Source organism: Lycium ferocissimum, chromosome 5 (genome assembly GCF_029784015.1).
Source record: "Lycium ferocissimum isolate CSIRO_LF1 chromosome 5, AGI_CSIRO_Lferr_CH_V1, whole genome shotgun sequence".
In the NCBI taxonomy this organism is placed as follows: Eukaryota; Viridiplantae; Streptophyta; class Magnoliopsida; order Solanales; family Solanaceae; genus Lycium; species Lycium ferocissimum.
In genome coordinates this window covers 12939369-12963451 of record NC_081346.1, presented here as the reverse complement: position 1 = coordinate 12963451, position 24083 = coordinate 12939369, and the positions used below count along the sequence as shown (strand labels likewise).

Here is a 24083-nt window from a genome sequence, read left to right as displayed (position 1 = left end):
AATGCAACCAAAAAAAAAATAAAAAATTCAGAAGCAACCAAGCTAACATAACATTTGGTATGCAATAAGGGTAAGTTCAAAAGAATAGTAATTAGTCTCGTACAGTGGTTAAAAATTCATTGCATGAGCAGTTTATCAAAAACTCAATATAAGGCGACATTTCTCATAGCCTTTTTTTTAAGACGACAGTTATCATATCCTGAGACAAAACTACTTGCAGAGTTGCAGTCAAGTTACGGAAATCTCACTCCTGGAAGATGATCACGAAATTGTTGGAGGATCTTGGGCAACCTAACAATTTCTCAGCCAGTCGAGATGAACATCGGGATACACAGTTTGTTGAACATCTCTCGCACTTTCTTCTCTTTGACATGATAATGAACTTCTCCAAAACTGCTGGACTCTTTAACAGAAATTCTGAAAGTTTGAAAAGCTTTACAAAGCCCAACTTGAAATGATTTTTCAAACACACTCCTGAGGAGATAACAATCTTAACTTTCTTGAGGTTGGGAAATACGAAGCTGGAAATCCAACTCTGCAAATCAATACTATCTCCTTCGGCCAAATATCTTAACTCGAAGCGGCAGAGGGTTTTATCTGGCTGGAGACAGAAAATATAATCAGTACCAAATGCAGGCTGGCCTAATGAAATTGCATAAATGTGACAACAAATAATTTTACAGTAAAAGTGCCTAGTACGGAAAAATTTCAGAACCGATGAACCTTAATGGTACCTGGAAACTGATTATGTTGGCTTTTCTATCATAAAGATTCATAGCGTATGTGCACCAAGTAAACAGTACCAATCATAATAACGTGAAGCTTTACAGTGACATAAGCAGGCTTCTTAGTGATGTTTAAGGATATATTTGCATTCTCCTTTAGCAACTTCCTTCAGAAGAAGGAAAAAGGGTGGGGGGTGTGGAGGGGGGGGGGGTAAAAAATTCATAAAATGAATAGTAGTAAAAAGAGGAGAAAGAGTTCCAGAAAGATACAAGCCTAGATGTCATGTCTATGTTGAGTATCTCCACATGAGGCGAGGCTCCATACTAAACTTGTTTAGATGCAACTCTAGTGTTAGATATTTGCATTTCAATTCTGAAATCGGCATCTCTTTGAACTGCAACATGCAGAGAACCTGGTGCAGTAATCCCAACCAAACTAGTAAGAACGGAAAAAAACGATAACAACAAAAAGAAAGTACTCCTCAGCATAGTGAAAGTGCTCTGACAAATCAAACCATCTAAACACTCTAAGCAACATCAATGTACAAGATTCCTTGTTTCTAGATCTATCTTTTGCCAGTCTGATAAAAGAGATACCCGACATTGAAAATTTGGCAGAAGATTGCATAAGCACACATATGTAAATCCAGTTGCCTTTGTGAAATTTGTGCAGAGTTATTTATAATCTTTACATTCTGCAACTGTCTGCTAAAGATATAATCACATTAAGTAAGGACTTCTGAGTTAAAAAAACAAATCTCTGTGAACCAAGTTCCGATTGTTAGCTCTGTTGCACAACTCAACTTTTGAAGATAATCCTGGATGAGGGTCCTAAAAACTTGATGATAGTCATGACAATTGTCTTCCTCATCATCAATTTCTTCACCCGTGAGGTCTTTGATACAAGCATTGTTGAAAGTAAGCCTAGCATTAACCACGGAGGACACATTTACAAGCCTACACTTGAGATCATGAAGATCTCCTGAAATCTCCAAATGCTGAATATATGGGGCAATAATTTCCGACGAATGATTACCTCCAACACCAAACAGACCATAACTTTTCAACATCAGTCTTTTTAAATTTAAAGAATTAATTTCCAGGCGACCAAAACCCAGAAAGGAAGATAATTCCATAGTTTCCAAAGCAGGACAGCCTGATGGTAATTTCACAATATCGTCATCCCATAACATTATAGAATCTACCTTTATGCTCTTTAGAAACTTCCACTCTATGACCACGTCATGATCAAAGTAACAACTTGAAAAAACTAAAGTTATCAACGACGAAAAGGTGCAGAAAATTTCAGGCAATGTGTAATCCGAGAAATCATTTGACGAGAACACCACATTTTCCACTTTTTTTGTCAACAGCAATATTAAGCCATCGCCTGGTTTGCCACTTATATTCGTTCAGGCGATCGCAGTTGAGCTCCAATTTTTTTATGTTGGAGAAATGGAATGAGCAAGTACATAGTCAACAAAGGATATGAAGTGTTTTGCATTACGGAAACTTGTATATATGAAATTAAAGTTATATACTGAAATACAGAGATGGTGCCACCTTTTAAGAGAGAATGCATGTTGTGAATGCATCCTTCGTTGGCAGAAGAGATAGAATTTGAACAATGAGCGAGTCTGGCAACTCACTGATACGGTCCTCTAGGCTTAATTTTTGTTTCTTCGACAAATTACACAAAAAGGATTTGGAAATTGGAATCCTCTCTTCAACCAACAATTTGGTTTCTTTTGTTTCATTTTTTTTTTTTTTTTTTGTGTGTGTGTGTGTATTAGTAATACTTTTAGTCCCTCAATTGTTATAAATTTTAATTTTATTTTGAACATTCACAAATTTATACTCATAATTATTTCACCTCTTAATTACTCATAATTACTTCGTATTTAAAGGTAATATAATTCTATCAATGGTTAAATTTAGCATATTTTGTATGTGAAGGGACTAAAAATACACATTGCAATCAAAAGTTGCGTCAAAGGCTAAATATGAACTACATTAGACTTAGTTTCACGTTGGACTAATGATAATGAATGAAAGTCAGTTTTTTGGTAAACATATATAAGCAACTCTTTAGTATATAAGCAATTCTTTAGTTGTCACACCAAATGTACGGTGGAAGATGGTTGAAGATGATGTTACGCGACGTTCAAAACTTTTGAGGCGAAATTCACTTTTTTATCCGATGACAAGGCATGAAATTGATGGCAACTCTCACTTTTAGAGCCAAAGCTTTAGTTGGCACAATCCTCTATGGAACCCACCCTTCTTCGCACTGAGGAGGGCCAGTCTTAAAAAAACTTTTTCGAGCAAGAGATTTAAATCGATCTTAGACCAGATCACAAAGACAATATAAAACTAGTCCGGTAGATGGAATCTTGATTTCAAAGTTCTCTCACAGAACCAATTGAGTAGTACTCGTGATGGAGAATCCCATTAATTTGAAAATATTGGGAAAAATTATTACTCCCTCTGTCCCAAATTATGTGGCACTTTTCGCTTCTCGAGATTCAAACTGTATGAACATTGACCAATATTTTAAGATGTATTTTTTCACCAAATTGATATGAGAAAAGTTGCACTTTATAGTACTTTTCATGAAGTTTTCAAATATATAAATTTTAATGTTAAAATATTGAGTTAATCTAATCAAATTTAGCTTTAAAGTTTAGTTAAATTGACTCTCGAAAAGCGAAAGTGTTACATAAATTGGGATGGAGGGAGTCTTGTTTTTCATCATTTTAAGCTACTCTTGTAAGTTGTAACTCCATTATCCTACTCTTAATCTGGGAGTAGGAACTGGTAATTGGGCTGAGGCCGCTTCAATTTTGCATGGTATCAAATGGTGCTTAGAGAATGAATTTCATTACATAGAAGCTGAGAATGATTCTAAGCTCTTGGTAGACTGTGTTAATGGTTTTAATAACACCCCATGGAACATTTATGATGAAATTACTGAGCTAAGGAAAGGAATGGACGAAAATGGTTTTATCCTCAAACAAGTGTTTAGGGAAGGTAATCAAGTTGTTGACAAATTGGTCAATTTTGGACACGAATGCTCTCACGCTCAAATATTTCATAATTTCAATGACCTGCCAAAAGAAGTTAAAGGACTGATGAACAATGGCGGAGTCAGGATTTTCATCTAAGGGGTTCAAAAATTCTAAAAGGTAAATACACGAAGAAGTCAGGGGGTTCAACATCTACAATATATACATAATAAAATAATTTTAACTTTGAAAATACATCAATTTTTCGCCGAAAGGATTCGGATGAACCCCTGGAGCTAACGTGGCTCGGCCCCAGCTGATGAACACTGATAAGTGGGGTATGCCATCAACAAGAGTCTACAAACTGAAGAAGTCTTTAATTCATTTTGATCCTCCACGAGTGAGATACTGTCTAACATAGAAGTTCCTTCTGCCTCAAATGCTAGGAGCTTTGGTATTTTGAAGTGTACCAATAGCACTCTATTCATCTTACTAGTTTAGAACTAGTCAAATCTTCTGTGACTAGGGAGCTTTGTAAAGTGTACAACTCTCCCTCAAATCATCGTGTAACATTTTGCTGAAAGATGAATAAAAATGCTCAGTTGGTTTTTATTTTTAATTTTTAATTTTTTTAGAAAAAAAACTCAATTATCCAGCCTTCAAAGTCCCATACCAAATTTGGGAAGTACTTCAATACATTTCGATATACAATGACTCTACATATATTGGTATATACATCAATCAACAAAACAATTAATTGGCAACAAGATTATGGGTTTAATAATCTAAGAATCGTAGAAACTGGAAAGCTAAAAGGGTTTGAAAATTTTGAAAGAGAACAGAAAAATATAACTATAGCTTTGCATGTTCGATTCCCAGTACACCCTCTTCTTCTTTTAACCGTATCTCTTTCACGTGCCTCTGTTCTGCAACGATGTATACTTGTTGCATCTAATCATATTAATCTTAAGGAAATAACTCAGTAAGTAAGAAAATGTTTTCTTTCATACCAAACATACCCCTTTAGAAGCAGCCTGATTCCTAGCAGGGCACCCTTAGTTAAAAAAAAATGTTGCAATAAAGCAACCATTGACTTAACAATTTAAAAGAATATCAGTTCCCATCAATTGATACGGGTTAAGTTTCTCCTCTTCCTAAGCATGACGTGAACTCAGATTAATAATGATTAAGTCAAAATCAATTACCTTACTTTGGCAGCAAAAAGTTCCCCAGAAATAGAGACATAATAGTAAACTAATTCAAGCCTGCGTAAAAGAAGGAATAGAAGCTAGGCATTACACGATTATTACTAGAGGCGGGGCCATCTGTCCTAGAATTTGTAATTATTTCCCTGGTAATCCAACAATTCAGACCAAAAAAAAAAAATGATTAAGTGCCAATTAATAGTAAATTAGTCCGAGCATTGTAAGCAAAAAAAATGCAAGTTTTTCTAGATTGGCCAATGTTGTGCACTGCTTAATTTAGTGTGTTCAAGGAAATCACATAAAGATATCTATATATGGTGAGATAAATGAGATTCCTTCACCCTTAATCAGAGATCTCATTTTTGAGTTCTAAAATGAAAAAAGTCCTAGTAAGAAGGTTTCCTCCTTAATGAGTTTTACGCGATGTGATCAGGCGAATTTGGATTAATCGGGTCAGTAAATTTCAAATACGAGATGATTTAGAAAAAAGTACCAGGAAGCTTCTATTACCCCTAATTATAATTTTTAAAATAGAATTTATACGTGCAAGCATGTTTCTTGTTGGCGGTCCGCACAGGCTTAGATATGCCCGCCTATGAATCTAGAATAATCCACTCATGAAAAGTCAAAAAATTGCTAAAGATGTGTTTTTTTTCTTATGACGTCCACATAGTAATAAGGAATATTATAAACTGCACCTCTGCGCCGTTTCATTTTTTTTAATGTGCTTTTGACAAATCAAATCAATTGCGTACTTAATTTTTCCATGTTAGCCGGCTGATGTTACCCTAATAGAAGTAAATTCCTGATTAATTGTCAACGGTAGTATTTGATTCCATGACCTTGGGATTCACTCATCAACGTTAATGGTGGATTGACGTTAGCTATATCACTGAGGGTAGTTGTTGAATCCCACATAAGTTTGGAAGGAAAATATGGTCTTGATTAATTTTTACCTTTTGAAGTTGAATTATCTGAGTCAGGCTTATCACGATTCTTGATTTACTCATATTGGACTCCATGTTATATTGTTCACGCTCCAGATGTTCAGTTCTGAGCGTGTGAGGGTGTTGAAGTCCCATATTGGTTGTGGGAGCGAGAATTGGGTTTTTATATGGTCTTTGTCAGTCCTCACCTCTTGAGCTTTTGGACTTGAGTTAAATCCGATGTCCATTCTCTTGTCACAATATCAAAGTCAGGCCCTTCCTAATTCTGTTCAATAGTAAGTATGCGACCACGATGGTTATTGGAAGAAAAATTGATCTCTTTATATAGTTTTGGTCAATCCTTACCTCATGAACTTTTAAAGTTGAGTTAGGTCTATGTAATATCTATTTGCCTATTAGAAAGAGATAAGAATATTCCTAATTTTCTCAAATTTACTTCTAAACATTGACAATTTAAAAGATATATCTTTTACACTATTAACTTAATTAAAAGATAACTATATACTACTATAAAAAGTGAAATTAGTAGCATGCAAAGTAGGGCATGTCATACATCATGTTTGTTCTTTGCAATACATATATACTAGCATTTAAATTCTAATTTTTAACCTAGTTCCTCGGCTTCGAATATGTTTGCGGCCAATAGAAAAGGTTTGACATTGTTTTCTTGTTTGAATAAAAATATGTAGGAGTAATTATCATGACATAGTTAGCTAAAAAGTAAAACAAGATTCGTAAACGGACTACACATGTTGCACTTCTCAATGATATCTTGGCTATTGACCTTGTATTTGCTAGTATTATATATTGACGATTTGGAAGCTTTTAATGAGAGGACTCAGGAGGAACGATCTTATGTCGTTGTAAAATAAAGTGTATAATTCTCCAATAAAATTACTAAATTACTAAAGACATTTAAGTTATAGTTTTGCTAAAGGAAACATAGTTACTATTAGAATAGTTCTTGTTTAACCTTAAAATGGAGAACAATTAAATCTATGTGTGATGCTAAAGATATGTGGCCTAATTCAATTCGAGATGAGATTACAAAATAAACGAATAAGTAAATAAAAGATGCAGATCTGACCAAATATCAATGATGACTGGCCTCGGGTATCAGAACCGAGGTCGAACCCTTTTACCAGGTATTTACACAATGAATAATGAAGACAACCTTAGAAAATATGAATGAACTCAGATGATTCTATTGCTTTAGTTACATGAATTCTCTCTTTTTCTCCGTCGCAGAACCCCCTACAATGAATGGGGGCCTCCTTTTTATATAATAGAGGAGTCCTAACCCTAGTATAATTCTAAGTAAGGAAAAGAAATGCGTGACGGTACTGCATTGATCTTAGAAATATCCGGTTGAGGACGGATATTCCGGTCTTCTCCTCATGGTGGTTAACCGCCTCTGCTTTAGCGCCTCGTTCCAAATCGAGCTTAGACCCTTATCCTCGATAAGCCGGTCGTATCCTGCCCGAGCATAACCATGACAACGGAAAACCGAGCATGTCCATATCCTCGGTTTTACCCGTATACAAACCCAAAAATAAACCAACCATATAGAGTAGTTTGAAATGCTATTACTTAACCTACTCCTATTAGCTTTGGTTGTTTGGAAACCAGTTTTCTTCTCATCTCGGTAAACTTCAAGTGGCCCACAAAGTTAGCATAGCTTTCATAGAATACTCTAGCCGAATTGAGGTAGACCACCGAAATTCTGGTTTTTGTTTGGTATCATTGTTAATCTAGGGTGTGTTTGGTGTGACGGAAAATGTTTTCCTCGTTTTCCTTATTTGGTTACACTAAATATTTTGAAAAATGTTTTCCTCAAAATATGATACTTAAAAGATTTTTCTTAAATATTTGACGGAAAACATTTTCCGGATCAATAAAAACACTCAAGGCATCTTCAAGACATTTTCCAACTTGTGTACCAAACACAGGAAAATGAATAAAAAAATCACTTATTTTTTGAGAAAATATTTTCTTAGAAAGAATTTTCCGTCATACCAAACACATCCCTAAAATAACGTCATGAACCCAAAAGATCATAGACTAAGCATGATTTTTAAAAAGTTGGATTAATTTATATACATTGATAGTGCAAGAAATGTTAACACTATCAATGGATTTTCACTTGTAATTGTAGCGGATAACATATTTTATTTTTTAAGATTACTAATCTCACTCTTTTCGGATGGCTACTTATAATTATCATTTATGTGATCGGGTAACAGAAAAATTCTTTTACATTCTTCGTGTATTGAAGTTAAACTATTAAAATTTGAAAAAAGTGATATTTGCCTCATGAGGCCTCTGATCCAGTAATAAGGTTGTAACATGAGATATGTGAATCAGGAGCACGTTACGAGTTTGAAACTTACCACTGACACGAAGTAAAGTAGGAGTAGGATAGAGAGGCGGACCAAAGGGTTGAGCTGGGGGTGGGAGCAAGAAATTTATCAGAACTCCTTCGCCAGAAAATTACGCTATATATATGAGGTCAAAATAAATTTTTTTGTATATGTTGAATCTTTTGGCTTCTTCGTATTTTTACTTCTCTATGTTTCAAATCCCAGTTTGAAAATCCTACTCTCTTGAATTTTGAATCTATGGGTCAACTGGAGTTGAGTTAGTTAACTCACAGGGAATTTCTGGTTATTATAAAAAATGATGGTTTAGGTTAGTTTGCGTCATGATATTTTGAATGAGAATGTATACTCACCAACCAGGCTGGAATATGGCTAAGAACCAGATATAAAAGTCCAAGTCCACAGGAACCAATATAGCCCTTAGATTTCACATTGATTGCTCTATGTTTTATTTAATGTTTATTTCACAGACCAACTCTCGCTGTCAAGTCCTTTTGTTAGTTAAATTAGTTACTCTTGTCACTAAAATCAATAGCATTCTGACAAAATTTATCGAAAATATCAATCCGCACAAGAAACAACGCCATGCATGTATATATAAACCCCTCTTCACCTGTTCATTGGTTCTTTCAAGCAGCTTTCAAAATAAATCTCTTCATATTACTACTGTAATTAAGAGATAATAATGACTGATGATATGGCCAATGTTTTCCTATCCCTTGAGCCTTGCAATGTTGATCAAATTGTGTATGACCCTTTGGAAAATGGCCTTTATCTGACTCACAAACAACTGTCTTATTCTCTTAATCCTTACACATCTGTTTTGAAGAGAAATGCTGCTAACGTGATGATTTCAACTTTGTCCAATCAAAGTGGTGATTTTAAAAGGCTGAGGAGAACCCCAAGTCTTGGTGAATCTCTTGGAAGCAATAGCAGCTTTTATAGTACTGATAGCAGTAGCAGCAATTGCAGTATTCCAAGAAATGATAGCACTAATAGTGTTAATACCTTGTCATTGCCATCGAGGCTTCATTTTCGCGATCATGTTTGGGCGTTAAACCAAAGGTACCTTGCTGCTGAGGCTATTGAAGAGGCAGCAGCTGATATACTTAATCAAGAGGAGGAAAATGGGGAAGGCATGAAATTAGTCCAGCTTTTAATTACCTGTGCTGAAGCTGTGGCTTGTAGGGACAAATCCCGTGCCTCGGTGTTATTATCGGAGCTACGTGCCAGTTCCTTAGTATTTGGTACGTCTTTCCAGCGTGTAGCATCCTGTTTCATGCAGGGGCTAGCTGACCGGCTGGCTCTCGTGCAGCCACGTGGCACAGTCGGTTATGTTGCTACCCCTGCTATGAATAAAACAGACATTGCCTTGGAGAAAAAAGAAGAAGCTTTGAGGCTGTTATATGAGATATGTCCGCATATTCAATTTGGTCATTTTGTGGCCAATTGCTCAATATTGGAAGCCTTTGAGGGAGAGAGTTTCATTCATGTGGTTGATTTAGGTATGAGTCTTGGTTTGCCTCATTGTCAACAATGGCGTCGTCTTATTCAGAATCTTGCTAATCGCCCCGGCCCACCCCCACATCGCCTTAGGATCACTGCTGTTGGACAAAATATCGAGAAATTTGAAATTATTGGAGATGAGCTTGAGGCCTATGCTAGAACTTTTAGTATCAATTTGGAGTTCTCAGCTGTGGAAAGCAATTTGGAAAACCTCAAGCCAAAGGACATTAAAGTATATGATGGAGAGGTCCTCGTGGTTAACAGCATTCTTCAGCTCCATTGCGTGGTGAAGGAAAGCCGTGGGGCCCTCAACTCCGTTCTGCAGGTTGTTCATGAACTTTCTCCCAAGATTCTAGTACTCGTGGAGCAAGACTCGAGCCACAACGGACCCTTTTTTCTTGGGAGGTTCATGGAAGCGCTGCATTATTATTCTGCTATTTTCGACTCCCTTGATGTCATGCTGCCTAAGTATGACACAAGGCGAGCGAAGATAGAGCAATTTTACTTTGCAGAGGAGATTAAGAATATTGTGAGTTGTGAAGGACCAGCAAGGGTGGAAAGGCACGAGAGAGTGGACCAATGGCGTAGGAGGATGAGCCGAGCAGGTTTTCAAGCAGCGCCTATTAAGATGGTGTCGCAAGCCAAGCAATGGTTAGCTAAAGTGAATGCATATGAAGGATTCACCATCACAGAAGAGAAGGGTTGTTTGGTTCTTGGATGGAAATCAAAGCCTATTGTGGCTGCCTCTTGCTGGAAATGCTGATCAATCATAGCCTTGCCACTGTTTCCATGCATGGTGTCATGGGAATTACTTTAGTGTGCCTATTTTCAGCTTTTGAGGACTCTTGAGTATGGAGTTCAAAAAATAAGAACATCTGATAATTTGAGTGTCATCTTCTCAGATGGAGAGTCGTTATGATAAAGTTCGGTAGTCGTTTTATTTTGCATATTAAAATAGTTGTCGATGTATGGCTTGACATTCCTTTCATTTTCTGAATTCCTTCACATTAAATTAGTTTCCACATTTTCCTTCCCCACAATCCCAAGAAAAAAGACAATTGCTAGTTGTCTGTCAAAGATGTACATGTAATGAACACTTTCCTGCATAGATATTTTCAGCGACTATACATAAAGAAAAGACATCAGCGAGTTCCGCTGCATATATAGCATATGAAGTTTGATGAACGTGCAACTGATTTTTGAAGGTCTCGAAGTAAAATAAACTATGGTTAATAAAATTATTTTGGTATACGGCTTGTATGTGGGGGTTTTCCCCAATTGATAATAAAATTATTTACCTTATCAAAAAAAAAAAAAAAATGGTTACTAAGCTCGAGCTCAGTCCAACCGATCCTACTACATTAATTACGAGTCTACCGAGCTTTTTATATTACTAAGTCGATTCGAGACTAGGGCCTAGCCAAGCCCGAGTCAGCTCTTCTCTATTTGTTTTCACATATGAGACAACATTTTTAGGTTGTTTTCGTTTATTCACATACTAGAGTTGCAATTAAATTAGGAAAGATTTGAATTTGAATTGGCTCTATGCTAGTGATTAGAAAAATTATTGTAGAAAGGAGTTATATTTGCTATTCGATATTCACCGGCCCGACTAATTCAGATTCGCGTTGCATATGACTCATCAAAAGAAAAGGCGCTGCCGACCAAGGGTTTTACATCTATTAAAAATTAAGCACTCGATTAAGTTTGAAGGGATCTCATCCATACCACAAATCATCGGTAACTATTGTAAAAAGGTAGTTAAACTCACAACACCATAAATTTTGGAAACTAGACGAGCCAAATAAATAAATAATTAAAGGCAAGGAGGGTAATTCAGGTAATTCAGTTGCCGGAGTGGCACTATTTAAGTGCCAAACAAGAACCTAAGGCGAAAGCGAGGAGAGAAAGAGATGGAGGGTCTTAGCGTTGTAAGAGCAAGTCCTTGTGTTTCTTCTTCTGCAATTTCTTCCAAAACCAGCAGCTTATCCTGCGCACCTTCTTGCAGGCTTATCCTTAACCCCATCAAGAATCACCACACTTTAGCTGCATTTCAACCATCATTTCATCTTTTTGCAAGTACCCAATCTCTTCACCATGCCTCCAAAAAGAACCATACAGCTCGTATATTCCTTCCCCACTTGGTTGCTTCCATGGTATGCATTTAGTTGAACTTTTGCATGCCGGATTGTATTGATTAATTTTTAAAATTTTTAATTGTTGGGGTGAATTTCTTGTTTCAGGAAGAAGTTGAGGAGACATACATTATGATTAAGCCTGATGGTGTTCAAAGAGGACTGGTATATTCTTCAGCATGTTCTTCCTTGTTTTGACTTTGGATTGTTAGAATAAAAAACATTCTTTCTTTCTTTTTTATGAAGAAAAAATGAACATTATTTTAGCTCTTGTTTAAGTTTTTGTTTAATGTTCTTGTTTATAGGTTGGGGAGATTATTTCAAGATTTGAGAAAAAGGGGTTTAAGCTTACTGGATTGAAGCTTTTTCAATGCCCCAAAGAATTGGCAGAGGTTCGTCTTCTCTGGAACTGAGCTTGGATGTGAATTACCCAAAATTTTCAATAGTTTTGACATTTTTAAATATGCCCTAATACCCCACCCCCCCCCCCCCCCGCCCCACCACTAAACCCCCACCCCACCTCTTTTACTTCGCTCCCCACCATTTTCAATACCTGATATTCTAAGGGCTTTGTAGGCCACTTCGCCCCAATTTTTTCTAGTACAAACATACACTTATTCATAGAATTGCACTTCTGAAATTGTGTAACAGTGGGTAGTAGGAACCAATAGCATTTGACTCAATTACAGAAACCAGCATAAGATAAAATTTGATAATGCAGGATAAGTTTAAAATGTAATAACATTCATGTCACATTTTCATATAGGTTGGACTCATGAGAAATAAAAGGAAGCATGAATCTAATTGCAAGTAGAGAAGGATAGTCCTCTACAAAGTGAGAAATACAAACTTCACATATCAATCAAATGAATCATTTTAGAGCGGTAGCGAATGGTCTGACAATTAATTCCATATACACTATTAAAATTTTATTGAGTTCTCTATTTTTTTTAATCTTTTTTACTTTCAGAAAACTAGAGAATTGTATTGTTATGTTTATTTTGTCGATCAAAAAAAGATCCTATCACTATGTGATGTTATGAATCATTTCTCAAGTTTATTTGTGGCATTTCTTCCCTGTTAATTATGTTTGTTATAGTTGATCAGGAAGTCTTAATTGTAACAGGAGCATTACAAGGACCTACAGTCGAAATCATTCTTCCCCAAGCTGATTGACTACATTACTTCTGGTCCTGTTGTCTGTATGGTAGACTTCTTGCCTTTATCCCATTTCAATCATTCTCGAAACCAATGAGTTATATGAAAGTCTAATAAGTTTCACATTATGTATTATCTTTGGCAATCTGCTCAGCTTCCTAATATCTTGGATTTTATTCTATCTCTGGCAAGGCCTGGGAGGGTATTGGTGTTGTAGCATCTGCACGTAAGCTAATAGGAGCAACTAATCCTCTTAATGCCGAGCCTGGAACAATCAGAGGAGACCTCGCTGTTCAAACTGGAAGGTTGGGACAACAGATATAGTGTTTTCATTTGATTGTTATATTCAATAAGTACGCGGTCATTGTACTTGAAATTTCAACATTGCCAAGTACTTACTAGATCTCCGTAACAATCTGTTCGCAGAAATGTGGTGCATGGAAGTGACAGCCCTGACAATGGCAAGCGTGAAATAGGTAAATTTTTTGCTAAATCAACTTCAGAAATTGAGTGGCTAAGAGAATCGCTTAATCTGGTTTCTGCGCTATGTTTGTTTACTGGGTAGAGTCATTCATGTCTAAAAGTAAAGATTTCAGTTTCTACGTCTTTGAGAAGAAGTAAAATATGGAATCTTATGTGGATTGTTGATGCTGACCTCCTAATTAGCACCATTTTGCCAGCATTTTTTCTTTTGATAACCCCGATGTCCGGGCCAACTTGCCCGCACCTCGGCTAATTCCATGGGATACCTGCTATCTCTCACGAGCAACAGGTAACAGGTAACTCTGTGCCAAGGCTTAGACAGATGGGAAGAAATCACCTAGTGTTTTTGTCTCTGTTGTGATTTGAACCTGAGACCGCATGGTTCTCCTCCCACTTCATTGACCACTAGACCACACCCTTGGGTGCTTGCCTGCATATTTATTTAATAAGAACCCAAACTCACAACAATGTTAAAAGATGATAACTCCATACTCCACCTTCACTTTGGTGTAATCACACCCAGTGTTGAGATCGCCACTGGGTGCTTTTACCAGATGCTTTTTCTATTCAGGAATGACACTATTCTTAATTTTGTACTTAAAAATGTACTATTAGGTGTTACAATGGCCACCCATGCATATTTAACTCGTCATGTGAATAAATGTAGGAAAAGAACATTGTTTTGCTGATATATGATTCTCCAGTTCACTGCCTAAATCTCTCTGTCTCATCTCTGTTCTGCTAATGTGCTTCTGTCTTCCCTTTTCTCTTATAACTTTATCTATGGTGACAATGAAATTATTAGGGTGAAAATCAAGAAGAAAGCCCGGAAATGAAGTTATGTTGAGGATGTCTATACCGTCACTCTTTTTATGAAAAATATTCCCATTTTCTTTAAGTTATTTATCTTATTGCTTGAAACATAATCAGAATGGTATACCTAAAGAGAAGTCACCTTGCACCTTGAGGCCTGCACCTTTTCCTCCCTATTATCCACTTTTGAGACAGTAAAGCTTAAACAGACTGCAAAATGTGTGCTTGCCTGTTCATTCCTGACATAGATGCTTTTTTGACTCTGCTTGTTCATCCACCACCAACCTACATGAGTTGTTCAAATTCTTATAAGGGACCCCATTCACAACCGTGATTTGTTGTTGAAGAAAACTGACTGAGCAGTTGATTTGTGTTGAGAAGAAATTTAGACCATCTGTAACTAATGATCGAGTAGTTGTTGTGCTCTCTAATTTTAGATTTTTATGCTGATTGAACTGAAAAAAAAGGGAGGTAATTCCTTAGAAATAATTCCATCTCTGCCAGCAGAATGCCTTGTTCGTAATGTGAATATTGCATAATACACAAACCCTTGTTCTAGATTTTGTCTTTAAAGAAAGTGCGCCATGATCATCTTCTGATTAAATGATGTAATCTCTATATTCATTTCATTTCCTTTCTGCAGCTCTTTGGTTTAAAGAAGGTGAACTCTGCTCATGGACACCAGCTCAAGAACCTTGCTTGACGGAATAACGTTTCAAGGAGATATGACTCATCACTAGGATTTGGAGGTTTCACGTTTCAGTTTCACTAATCTGCAGGAGATGAATGAATTCAATTTTGTAATACTATCATTCTGCCATTGCAATAAACTTTTCTTTAAAGAGAAATCTGTGTTCATACTGCTTGAACACAAGCAATTTGACGGTTCATTGGAAGAGTTTTCTTGGTTTCTTATTCAGCGTCAAACTGCTTGAATTTAGAAGAGCTTGAACATTTTTTGTATGAAATTGCATGCATTACATGTTTTGAATAGTAGAATACGAAAACGATTGAATCTGTGGAGAATAAGATTCGCTTTGGACAACTCAATTTTGAAACAATTCAAAACGACAATAGAACAACTAATTTTCGAAGAGGGTGTGCTATTTTTTCAAAAGATGTGGGTGGTGGGTGGTTTAGTATTAGCACAGACCTCTATGAAAAGTGAATGCGTCATCATACTAGGATATAATGTCTTTCCTCTACACAGAATAACAAGTTAGTACATCTTTTTATACAGAAGATGTCTGCACTACAACTACTTACATACAAATTCCCAATTGAGAGGACTTCTTTCATGCACAAAACTTTGCTAAGTAACCAATGCTTAGAGAAGATATTTTCATCCATTGTACAGAAATTACTAAAATATTTTTTCTGTTTTGGAAGTTCTTGATCATTAGTGAAATAGATGACAAAAAGAAGTGGCCTTCTCCATTTTTCTGGTTGCAGATAGTAAAAGAACAATCTCCTGTATTCCCTGATTTTCTCTTGAGAACAAGGTTATGAAATTTATGTCAGCAAGATCTCACATGGTAGTTAGACAAAGTGCTCTTTTGGCCCCTTTGAAACATGTCACTAGTTTGTGTACAGTAGTGGAAAAGCATATCGGAATAGTCTGTCACAGTGTAAAACAAATGCATCATACAAATATTACTCCACCACCACCCACTATTCAAATTGGGAGGAGAAACCTTACTAAATACGTGAGCTGAATACGAATCAAAACTATAGAAGATAAGCGTAACATGTACTTTCGCGAAATTGCAGGTAGCTGACTTCATACCCATGAATAAAAATGTAGCAATCCATTCTCCTTTTCCTCGTGAAAGTTGCTTCTAAGTAACTAGCAGCTGACTACATACCCAATCTGGCGGTTAAGATAGCACTGGGTTTTCGACCAAGTGCATAATTGAATTTCAACAATATCTTTGACATACAAGAATGAAAAGGGAACTCTTCCCAAGAATATGTTATTGTTTCTCATCTTCCGATTGTGTAGATTGCTTCTCGTTCTCAGTGCTCTGTATGCTGCTTTGCATTTCAAGAAGCTTATGTTGCTCCTCATCAGCTGCTTGTGGATTTACATCTTTCACAGCCTTAGGCTTGTTGCTCGTGGATTGCTGGTACATAACACCACCAAACATGCAGATCAAGAGTCCCACTGTACCAACAAGAGTCGAGTGTTTATCCCAAATAACTAGATTTATCACCACTGTCAATAGTTTGTTCACTATGCCGAGAACAGTAAAGCCTGTCGCAGATATTGCTCTACGGCAAGAAAATCCAAAGAAAGATATGGCTAAACCAAACAAACACGACAGGGCTACGGGTAACACCACTTGAAAACCGTACCAATCTGACTCATCCTGAATTTCATGCTTTATTTTCTTCAGTTCGCCCATTATAAGCAACTCGATAGGAAAAAGCATCAAAGCCTCAAGATTGTTGTATAGCACGAGACCCCATGTGTTTAAGCCAATTGTCATAACAACATGCTTGATATAAACAAAATCAATGGACATGCTCACTAAGTAAGCCAATGCCCAGCTATAAGCTGTGAGTGTGAACTGGTAATCAGTAGTGACATAGAGCACGCTACCAGCAAAGATTGTACCCAGTGAAGCCCATGTGTTAATTGCTGGCCATGGTTGGTGCAAGTAGAGGGTCTCTCCTATTGCAACAAAGATGGGGACAGCTGATCTGAAGACAATAAAAGTATCAACATTGGCATGGAGGAGAAGCTCACTGTTTGTAAAAAGAGATAGGTAAAATATAATTGCGGCCGGCAGGAACCGCCACATTGTTACAAGATCAAGCTTATCATGTTCTATAACCTTGAGTCCCCCACATATGAGGACTCCAGCTGCACTTGTGAAATATTGCAACGCAGTTAGTGCCCCTGGGTAAGGAAATTTCATGACGGCCCACTTGTTAATGATGGAGAGTAATGATGCTGATAGACAGTATCCAGCAGCTACTCCATAAACTGATGCTTGCTGAAGTAAGCCATCGTACCAAGTCGATTGAAGACTGTGGGATGGTGAAGAAGCATCCAAAGACTTGCTGGCATCTCCATCTTTAGGATTTTCCACATCATTTGACATCTATATCTAAAATAACAAAAATACATGTTTTAGTATATTGTCTCTTGCTTTTTATGATAAAGTACTAGTATATTCTCTTTTACTATAAGAACCTGCCGAATCTAAGCTTGCTACTTTGTAAAGCTAAAGTTAATTGCCAGACTATTCACCAACAATCATTTTGGGCATGTGCGTCAACCATTTCGAACTGGCCGGGACTGTCTGTATGACTCCTCTTTATCCATTCCTCTCTTTAAGTACATCTTGTTATACAAATGGGAATTTTACACTCTATGTTAATTAGGGTAAAACATTTACCCGGTTTAGCCCATTTTTTATTTTTTACCCGTGTTAGCCGCCGGAGAGGTTGCCAGCAAGAACCCACGTAATCTTCACCATTATTCCTCTCCTCTTCATCATCTCTGTATCCGCAACTCGGATCTGAACCCGACACTGTCGGAGGCCCACAAAGAGCTAATCAAATTCGGGTTCCCAATCGGTACTCTCTAAACTCCAGTTCCGGTCACTTCTTCGTTTCTCTGGGTGACAAGTGTCGAATCACCCTTCCTCCAGACAACTAACTTGCGACCTATTCGAAGAAAATCACCGGTAAAATTGTTGATTTTGAAGTGTTTTTAGTTTGGTTTAGGGTTTATGTTGGTGTTATTTACGTATAAACACCTCTTGTATAAGTTTGCATAATATTGTACTAGTGTAAAAGTGTGTATAAACACCTCTTATACATTATTATTATTATACACTTCTATACAAGGTTGATACATTGTCTACAGTAGGTGTATAATGTTGTATACCGTGAAAGATTGGCTATGCGAATGTCAATTACAAAATTGGCTACGTGGATGCAATTTTGTAAGTTGGATTGTACATTATTGAAATTTCCCCATAAATAATAGTATGTGATTAAAGCAAATTAAGAGTTCTTGAAAACTACAGGTTCTTTGAATTTCACACTTACCCCTACATGGACATATGTGTATCTTCACCAAAAATGAAGAAGCTACTCATGGACACCGATGGCATCATCTATATGGATCCTTTATTCCGTTGTGTTTATTCTAAGTTACAACCGTATTGATTCCGAGAAATGGTAGGTTCTTTGAGAAAATTTCCTCCCTGGAATTTTAATGTACCTCTTTCAGTATCATATCCAATCATCATATTGTCACACAAACCTAAATATTAAATACAATTTTATACTAGCTTTTCTTCAAGTTTCTATCCATTTTCTTCTTTTCTATAACCAAAAACGGACTGTATAAAATAATTTCATTCCCGTTTCTTAAGCCTTTAATAGAAACAGCCCCGTTTAATTTCCGAAGGAGGAGGGAGGATTCCATGTACCATAAAGTGCAAAGAACTTTTTTTGTTGAATGAAATATGAAATAACATTTGCTTTGCCCTAATAACATTCAAGGTATGAATTTCTCTAATGTAATAAGAAAAGTGGCCAGGCACTAGATTCAAAAGAACTAAAACTTCCGCTCTCAGTCCAACGATACTTCAAGTGAGCACTACTCTTCATGTCTAACCTAACTAGGCAATATTGGTCATTGAAAGAAAATCCAATACACTTGAATAGTGATGTCCTCCCATATTTACTTATCAAAGCATAGAATAAATCGCTGCATTCAGCCAAGCTTCTATTTATTACTTTTAAAAAAAAAAAAAAAAATTGAAAATGTATCTTGTGAGCGCGATTCTTTGACGTTCTTTACAATTTCAGCAAATTGGATATAAAGAGGTTTCCACATTTGATATGGTTCTGTTTTAGATCTATCGACACTACATACTAATTCTAGATTTGCATAAAATGTAGTGATCACTCAAACTCTCTAGAAACAGATAAGAAGCTGGAAAACACATCAAATTACAATTTCAATAATAACCGTGAAGCAGCACAACTTACAAGTATCCCTTAATGCTTCAGAGCACAGCTCACCCGGAAGAGTAATCCTCCCAAATCACTAGCAGCCACTAGTTTCTTCAGAAGTAAACTCTGCCAATAGGTATCCTAGTCAGAAAAAAAAAAAAACATTCAGTTTATAACACAAATACTGGTACACATATTGTTGGAATTACAATGCAGGTGGATTTGGTTGGACAGGTGCATTGAAATGAAGATGGGTCGTGATAGTGTAAGAGCATTTTGCGTTGGAAAATTAGGGTTTGAGGAGGGACTCACCGTTGAAGATCAAGCAATGGGAGGAAGACGGTGGCCGCGCGGAAGCGTCGGTGGCTGGAGAGTGAGATATACAGCGCAATCGAAGTAAAAGGACGAATGCGTTAATAACGCAAAATGATAGCTGTTAAGCCCTTTGCTTCTTTTAAATGTTACAAATAAATCCCAGAGCTATCAAAATAGAATACATAAGCCCTCGTGTTTAATAGGTGCTAACAAAATAGCTTCGTTCTTCCTTTTTTCCTTTGTTTACTAACAAACCTAGTCTGAAATCAAAATAGACATAAAAATATGATCAAATAGAATGAGAAAACGGGAAAAGGGAATGGAATGGAATTATAGAAAAATTCGAAACTACAGAGAATCAGATAATCAAGATGGGATAGCAACTCGATTAAGAAAATAAGGAATTGACTAAGCACATATTTGCAGAGTTTAAGATAGTATTTCTCGTGATGCAAGAAAAAACATGGAAGAAAAAATGATTGGTATTGAACCTGTTTGTTAAATAATTCAACAGCTTATTTGTATCATTAGCTAAAGGCTTCATCCGTCTACCTCGGTACAATTGCCTCCAGAAAGACATCATCACAAAACAATTCCCTCATTTTAACATTTAAATGAGAAAACATACGAATGCATGACTATATATGTACCATTATTTTTTAAAAGAGCAATATTTTTTTTCCCATCTTCCTACAATTTTTTTATAATATCGATGACAATATTTAAAGTTAAATGTGGAATGTTAAAATAGAGTAGATGCCATTATGTAATTTATGATCTCGCACTCTCATTCCCTTCTTGGTGCTTTCACCTTGTTAGTCTCAACTTTTCGCACTTCATTCTCTACAGCTGGACTATGTAAACATATGAAACTCAGTTCTTCTGGGGTAGCAAGTACCATATCCCATTAACCAAGTAACTGCAGATCAGCAAATGCTTCTGCTTCTTAAATGGAGTACATGAAAATCGAACACTATCAAACTCAAAACATTGCTGGAAGAAATTTGACCAACATTGCTGGAAGTTCCTTCTTGTTTGGTCAATTAAGATGAGCATGAAGAGCTACAATTACAACATTTGAAGAATTGGCTCAACTTGTCCATCATTTATAAACAACTCTTGCACAACAATAAATAAAAAATACAAGATGACAATAGAGACCATGATAGAAATACAACCACTAAATCTGCATTTATCAGAAGACTTGGGTCATAATACTCAAATCATAGGGGAACAAATGTGTTCCTGTCGTACGGATTGTACTGAGCTGCTCATCAACTGATTATTATTGGGACTAAGCGAAGAGTTTGCAGAGCCGATACCATCATCTATGATCATTGCATCCTCCTCATTTGTGCCTCCAGCACACTGAGAACTTCTATACCTGGAAAACATGTAAGCAAGTGACAAGTTGCTCTTCTTTGTTTCTCTTGAGGAGCCTGCGGGCTGACAACTAGTAGTATCTTCAAGATATTCACTGGAAGAATCAGTATCGGTTATTGATGCCTCCTCTTTGGGTGAGCCACCTGAAGTAATGCAACATATGCTTCCATCTACTGAACTCTCTGTAGGAAAGCTTGTATCACGTCGAGAGCCTTCTCTTAGCTTCATAAGTGTTGTCTCTGCATTAGAAGGGGAAAAGCTTATCAACTACATATACTAACTAATTATTCAGCTTTTAGAAATATATCTGCACTTTATCTACTTCATCAAGAAAAATCTACTCTTTATGGCACATTCCAATAATAAAGACTTGAGGTGGAAACACAAAGGATATATTTCCAATACCAATGTGTTTTGTGCTATAGATCTGATACAAATAGTAAACTTGGAGGATAGCCAGATTATACGAATACCTAGAATATGCTAAAACTGCACTTCTTTCTTGAAAGTTATCTTGAATGCTATGTCATCATCAATCAAATATGAAGCTTGACAAACTGTACTACTTTTGAGGGCACAACAAAAAGGATCATCATAGAACTAAAAGCTGGAAGAGGAAGATAACATGACAGTGAAACGAGCCAGCACATAAGGCAAAGTCTATAGTTATTTGTAGATAGCCTTCATAAAAATCTTTCCTTCCCAAATGGATATTCATATTCTTTACTATAATGATACAGATCAGAGGTCAGATGTATCGTTTAAGGTTGACTCAAGGAGTATGTGGTGGCCAGAGTTAGTTATTGGTTCTTCTGGAAAAAGAAAAAATAGCTTCATTGAGAACGGAAAAACCAAAAGCGTTATAGCATCTGTTAGGGAAGCATAAGATATACTTCAAAGTTCAAACTTAAAGTTTCAGGAAAATTTAGAATTTATTTGTAGCTACTTGATTGATTGATTCTATTTGCAGCTAAAGCCATTGTATATGGGCCAAAGGGAGTGAACTGCATTCGTAGTTCTGAAAAATAAAATGATAATCTAGACCATTGAGAATTTGAGATGCTCTTAGTAAAACTCAGAAGCAACCTGGACCATCTGTTTAAGTTCAGTTATCAACGAAATGAGCAAGATGATTAGGTTGCATACTTATTATGTTTGTGTCCCAAAACCATGAATAATATTTTATGGTGGAATCTGAAACACCTTAGCAAATCTAATCATACCAACCTTTAAGCTTTTGTTAGATTATCCTGCAAGGATTCATAAATATAATGATGCAATTCCCTAGTGTCTATTTCATTGGCAAGATCGTCACTACTTCAGTTGTTGCAGACTGTATGTACTGGGCTTAGGTAGTAACCTAAGATATACTAGAACTCAATTCCTCATGTTATAGATGTACAACCATATGATAAAAGTCTTCTCGGGTCATCCTCATTCATCGAGTTGAAGCATAAGAGTTTTGAATTAATTCCATGTATCTACTTCTACCAGTGAATACAGCATACAGCTAGTATACGCGGCTTCAAAATTTTAATGGTGTACCGATGGAGGTTCCCCTTTCTAATACAAGGAGTCATAATTTTTTCCTTTTACATGGCTTTTAATTAACTAACATTAAAAGTTGAAACATTAATTAATTAATTTCTCATTGGCCTTTAAAGCAAATCTCTCTTGAATCTTAGGTACTCATTGGCCTTCAAAGCGATTAGCCTGTTTGGCCAAGCTTTTTTTCCCCCCAAAAGTATTTATTTTTTCAATAAGTGCTTATTTTAAAAAAGTGAGATGTTCATTGTCAAAAAAAAAAAAAAAAAAAGGTTAGATATTTGGCTTTTGAGAGAAAATAAGTGCTTTTGGGGAGTAGCAGAAGCAGTTTTTCAGAAGCTAAAAAAATAGTTTTTGCCCAAAATCACTTTTTTGAAAAGTACTTTTGAAAAAAATACACTTAGAAGCACTTTTTAAAAGCTTTGTCAAATACAAATTGTTGCTCAAAAGTACTTTTTAAATTAATTAGCCAAACATAAACTGATTTTAGCCAAAAGTACTTTTTTGAAAAGTACTTCCGAAAAAAGCACTTTTTAAAATAAGCTAATTTTAGAAGTTTGGCCAAACAGGTTAATCTTGAATTTTAGTTGCTTTTTGCTCTCTAGTAACTAGAAGTTCTTTTCTCAGAATATCAGGTTATGGTATTTGAATACCAAAATTTGGGAATCTGGAGACTCAAATTAAAATGATCTACTACTATTATCTTCTGCGCAATCAATTATTGACAACATAATGCATATTTCTCTCAACAAAGTCTTAATTCATTTAACAAATTCCAACAATGACCAAACATTCTAGCAGTACGCATAAATCTAGACCTCAATTCTGATGTAGCCACCCATGAAATCAATGAATTACAATTACAGAAGACATAGAAGATATCATTTTAATTATTTGCAAAGAACGCGGAATTAAGAAGAAAAAAAAAGTACCATAGACGGAGAGAGAGTCAGCTTTGATGAGCTTGGACGATGGCCTCTCCAACTCCAGTTGCTCCAGCGAGTTAATTGTAGATCGTCTTACTCTTCCCAGCATTCTCTCTCTCTCTCTCTCTCTTCTCTCTCTCTCTCTCTCTAGACTTTGAGAAACTTCTGAAATAAGAAACCCAAATCTACTTGTTGGCGGCAAAAAACAAATGTAAAATAGCGGGAAGTGAAAATAAAAAAGGACATGGGCTTAAATTCTTTCCTGAAACTGTTTGGACCAGCGAAGGACCTAATACTGATTTCAAGACATTTTTTTGTGCGGAGTAGCCTTCAAATGCGACTGGTCTTTAATTTTTGTCCCTCAAATTCTTGGTGCTTTAATTTTTTATCTTCCCTAAAACTCTTAAGTTACGGTTCAATATTACCGTCAAAAATTTTAAAAAATTTCACCTGGTAGAACTTGAATTCGCAAGGAAGAGTTTTGCCTCTGCCTTATGGGAGAGTTTGCTAAGGCATACTTTTAGTTATGTCTTAACTAAAACTTCTTCGAAGACATAACTTGGCTTTAGGTTAAAACTTAAC

At 36.2% G+C, this 24083-nt stretch overlaps 4 protein-coding genes and 1 pseudogene across 6 annotated transcripts; 2 read left to right on the top strand and 3 right to left on the bottom strand.

Moving 5' to 3' along the window:
- Nucleotides 1-190: 190 nt before the first annotated feature.
- On the bottom strand, nt 191-8847 carry LOC132057570 (putative F-box/FBD/LRR-repeat protein At1g78760; annotated as a pseudogene).
- Nucleotides 8848-8945: 98 nt separating this feature from the next.
- On the top strand, nt 8946-10841 carry LOC132057569 (GRAS family protein RAD1-like). The gene has a single exon (XM_059450201.1). The coding sequence runs from the start codon at nt 8946-8948 to the stop codon at nt 10527-10529; it is 1584 nt and encodes a 527-aa protein (XP_059306184.1). The 3' UTR covers nt 10530-10841.
- Nucleotides 10842-11625: 784 nt separating this feature from the next.
- LOC132056078 (nucleoside diphosphate kinase 2, chloroplastic-like) lies at nt 11626-15268 on the top strand. 2 transcript variants are annotated; one of them, XM_059448131.1, is made up of 7 exons: nt 11639-11922; nt 12010-12066; nt 12207-12293; nt 13028-13108; nt 13252-13364; nt 13486-13535; nt 14999-15268. In XM_059448131.1, the coding sequence occupies exons 1-7, from the start codon at nt 11680-11682 to the stop codon at nt 15064-15066; spliced, it is 699 nt and encodes a 232-aa protein (XP_059304114.1). In that variant the 5' UTR covers nt 11639-11679; the 3' UTR covers nt 15067-15268. The 2 variants fall into 2 exon arrangements, with proteins under 2 accessions (XP_059304115.1, XP_059304114.1); XM_059448132.1 differs by lacking the exon at nt 12207-12293 and having other exon boundaries at nt 11626-11922.
- A 790-nt stretch (nt 15269-16058) lies between these two features.
- On the bottom strand, nt 16059-19748 carry LOC132056077 (GDP-mannose transporter GONST3-like). Of its 2 annotated transcripts, none has more exons than XM_059448128.1 (3): nt 19645-19748; nt 19369-19458; nt 16059-17468 (listed from the first exon to the last, which is right to left on the bottom strand). In XM_059448128.1, the coding sequence occupies exon 3, from the start codon at nt 17460-17462 to the stop codon at nt 16329-16331; it is 1134 nt and encodes a 377-aa protein (XP_059304111.1). In that variant the 5' UTR covers nt 17463-17468; nt 19369-19458; nt 19645-19748; the 3' UTR covers nt 16059-16328. The 2 variants fall into 2 exon arrangements, with proteins under 2 accessions (XP_059304111.1, XP_059304113.1); XM_059448130.1 differs by having other exon boundaries at nt 19369-19443; nt 19645-19682.
- A 913-nt stretch (nt 19749-20661) lies between these two features.
- Nucleotides 20662-23679, bottom strand: LOC132056076 (uncharacterized). The gene is made up of 2 exons (XM_059448127.1): nt 23508-23679; nt 20662-21269 (listed from the first exon to the last, which is right to left on the bottom strand). Exons 1-2 carry the CDS (start codon nt 23608-23610, stop codon nt 20866-20868), a joined length of 507 nt encoding a protein of 168 aa, XP_059304110.1. The 5' UTR covers nt 23611-23679; the 3' UTR covers nt 20662-20865.
- Between the last annotated feature and the right edge of the window lie 404 nt (nt 23680-24083).

Coding starts and splice junctions, on each gene's coding strand:
- LOC132056076 (XM_059448127.1), bottom strand. CDS start 23,610: ATGCTGGGAAGAGTAAGACGATCTACAATTAACTCGCTGGAGCAACTG. Junction 21,270..23,507: donor TGACTCTCTCTCCGTCTATG/GTACTTTTTTTT, acceptor CTTCTAATGCAG/AGACAACACTTATGAAGCTA.
- LOC132057569 (XM_059450201.1), top strand. CDS start 8,946: ATGACTGATGATATGGCCAATGTTTTCCTATCCCTTGAGCCTTGCAAT.
- LOC132056077 (XM_059448128.1), bottom strand. CDS start 17,462: ATGTCAAATGATGTGGAAAATCCTAAAGATGGAGATGCCAGCAAGTCT.
- LOC132056078 (XM_059448131.1), top strand. CDS start 11,680: ATGGAGGGTCTTAGCGTTGTAAGAGCAAGTCCTTGTGTTTCTTCTTCT. Junction 12,067..12,206: donor ATGGTGTTCAAAGAGGACTG/GTATATTCTTCA, acceptor TCTTGTTTATAG/GTTGGGGAGATTATTTCAAG. Junction 13,109..13,251: donor CTGGTCCTGTTGTCTGTATG/GTAGACTTCTTG, acceptor ATCTCTGGCAAG/GCCTGGGAGGGTATTGGTGT.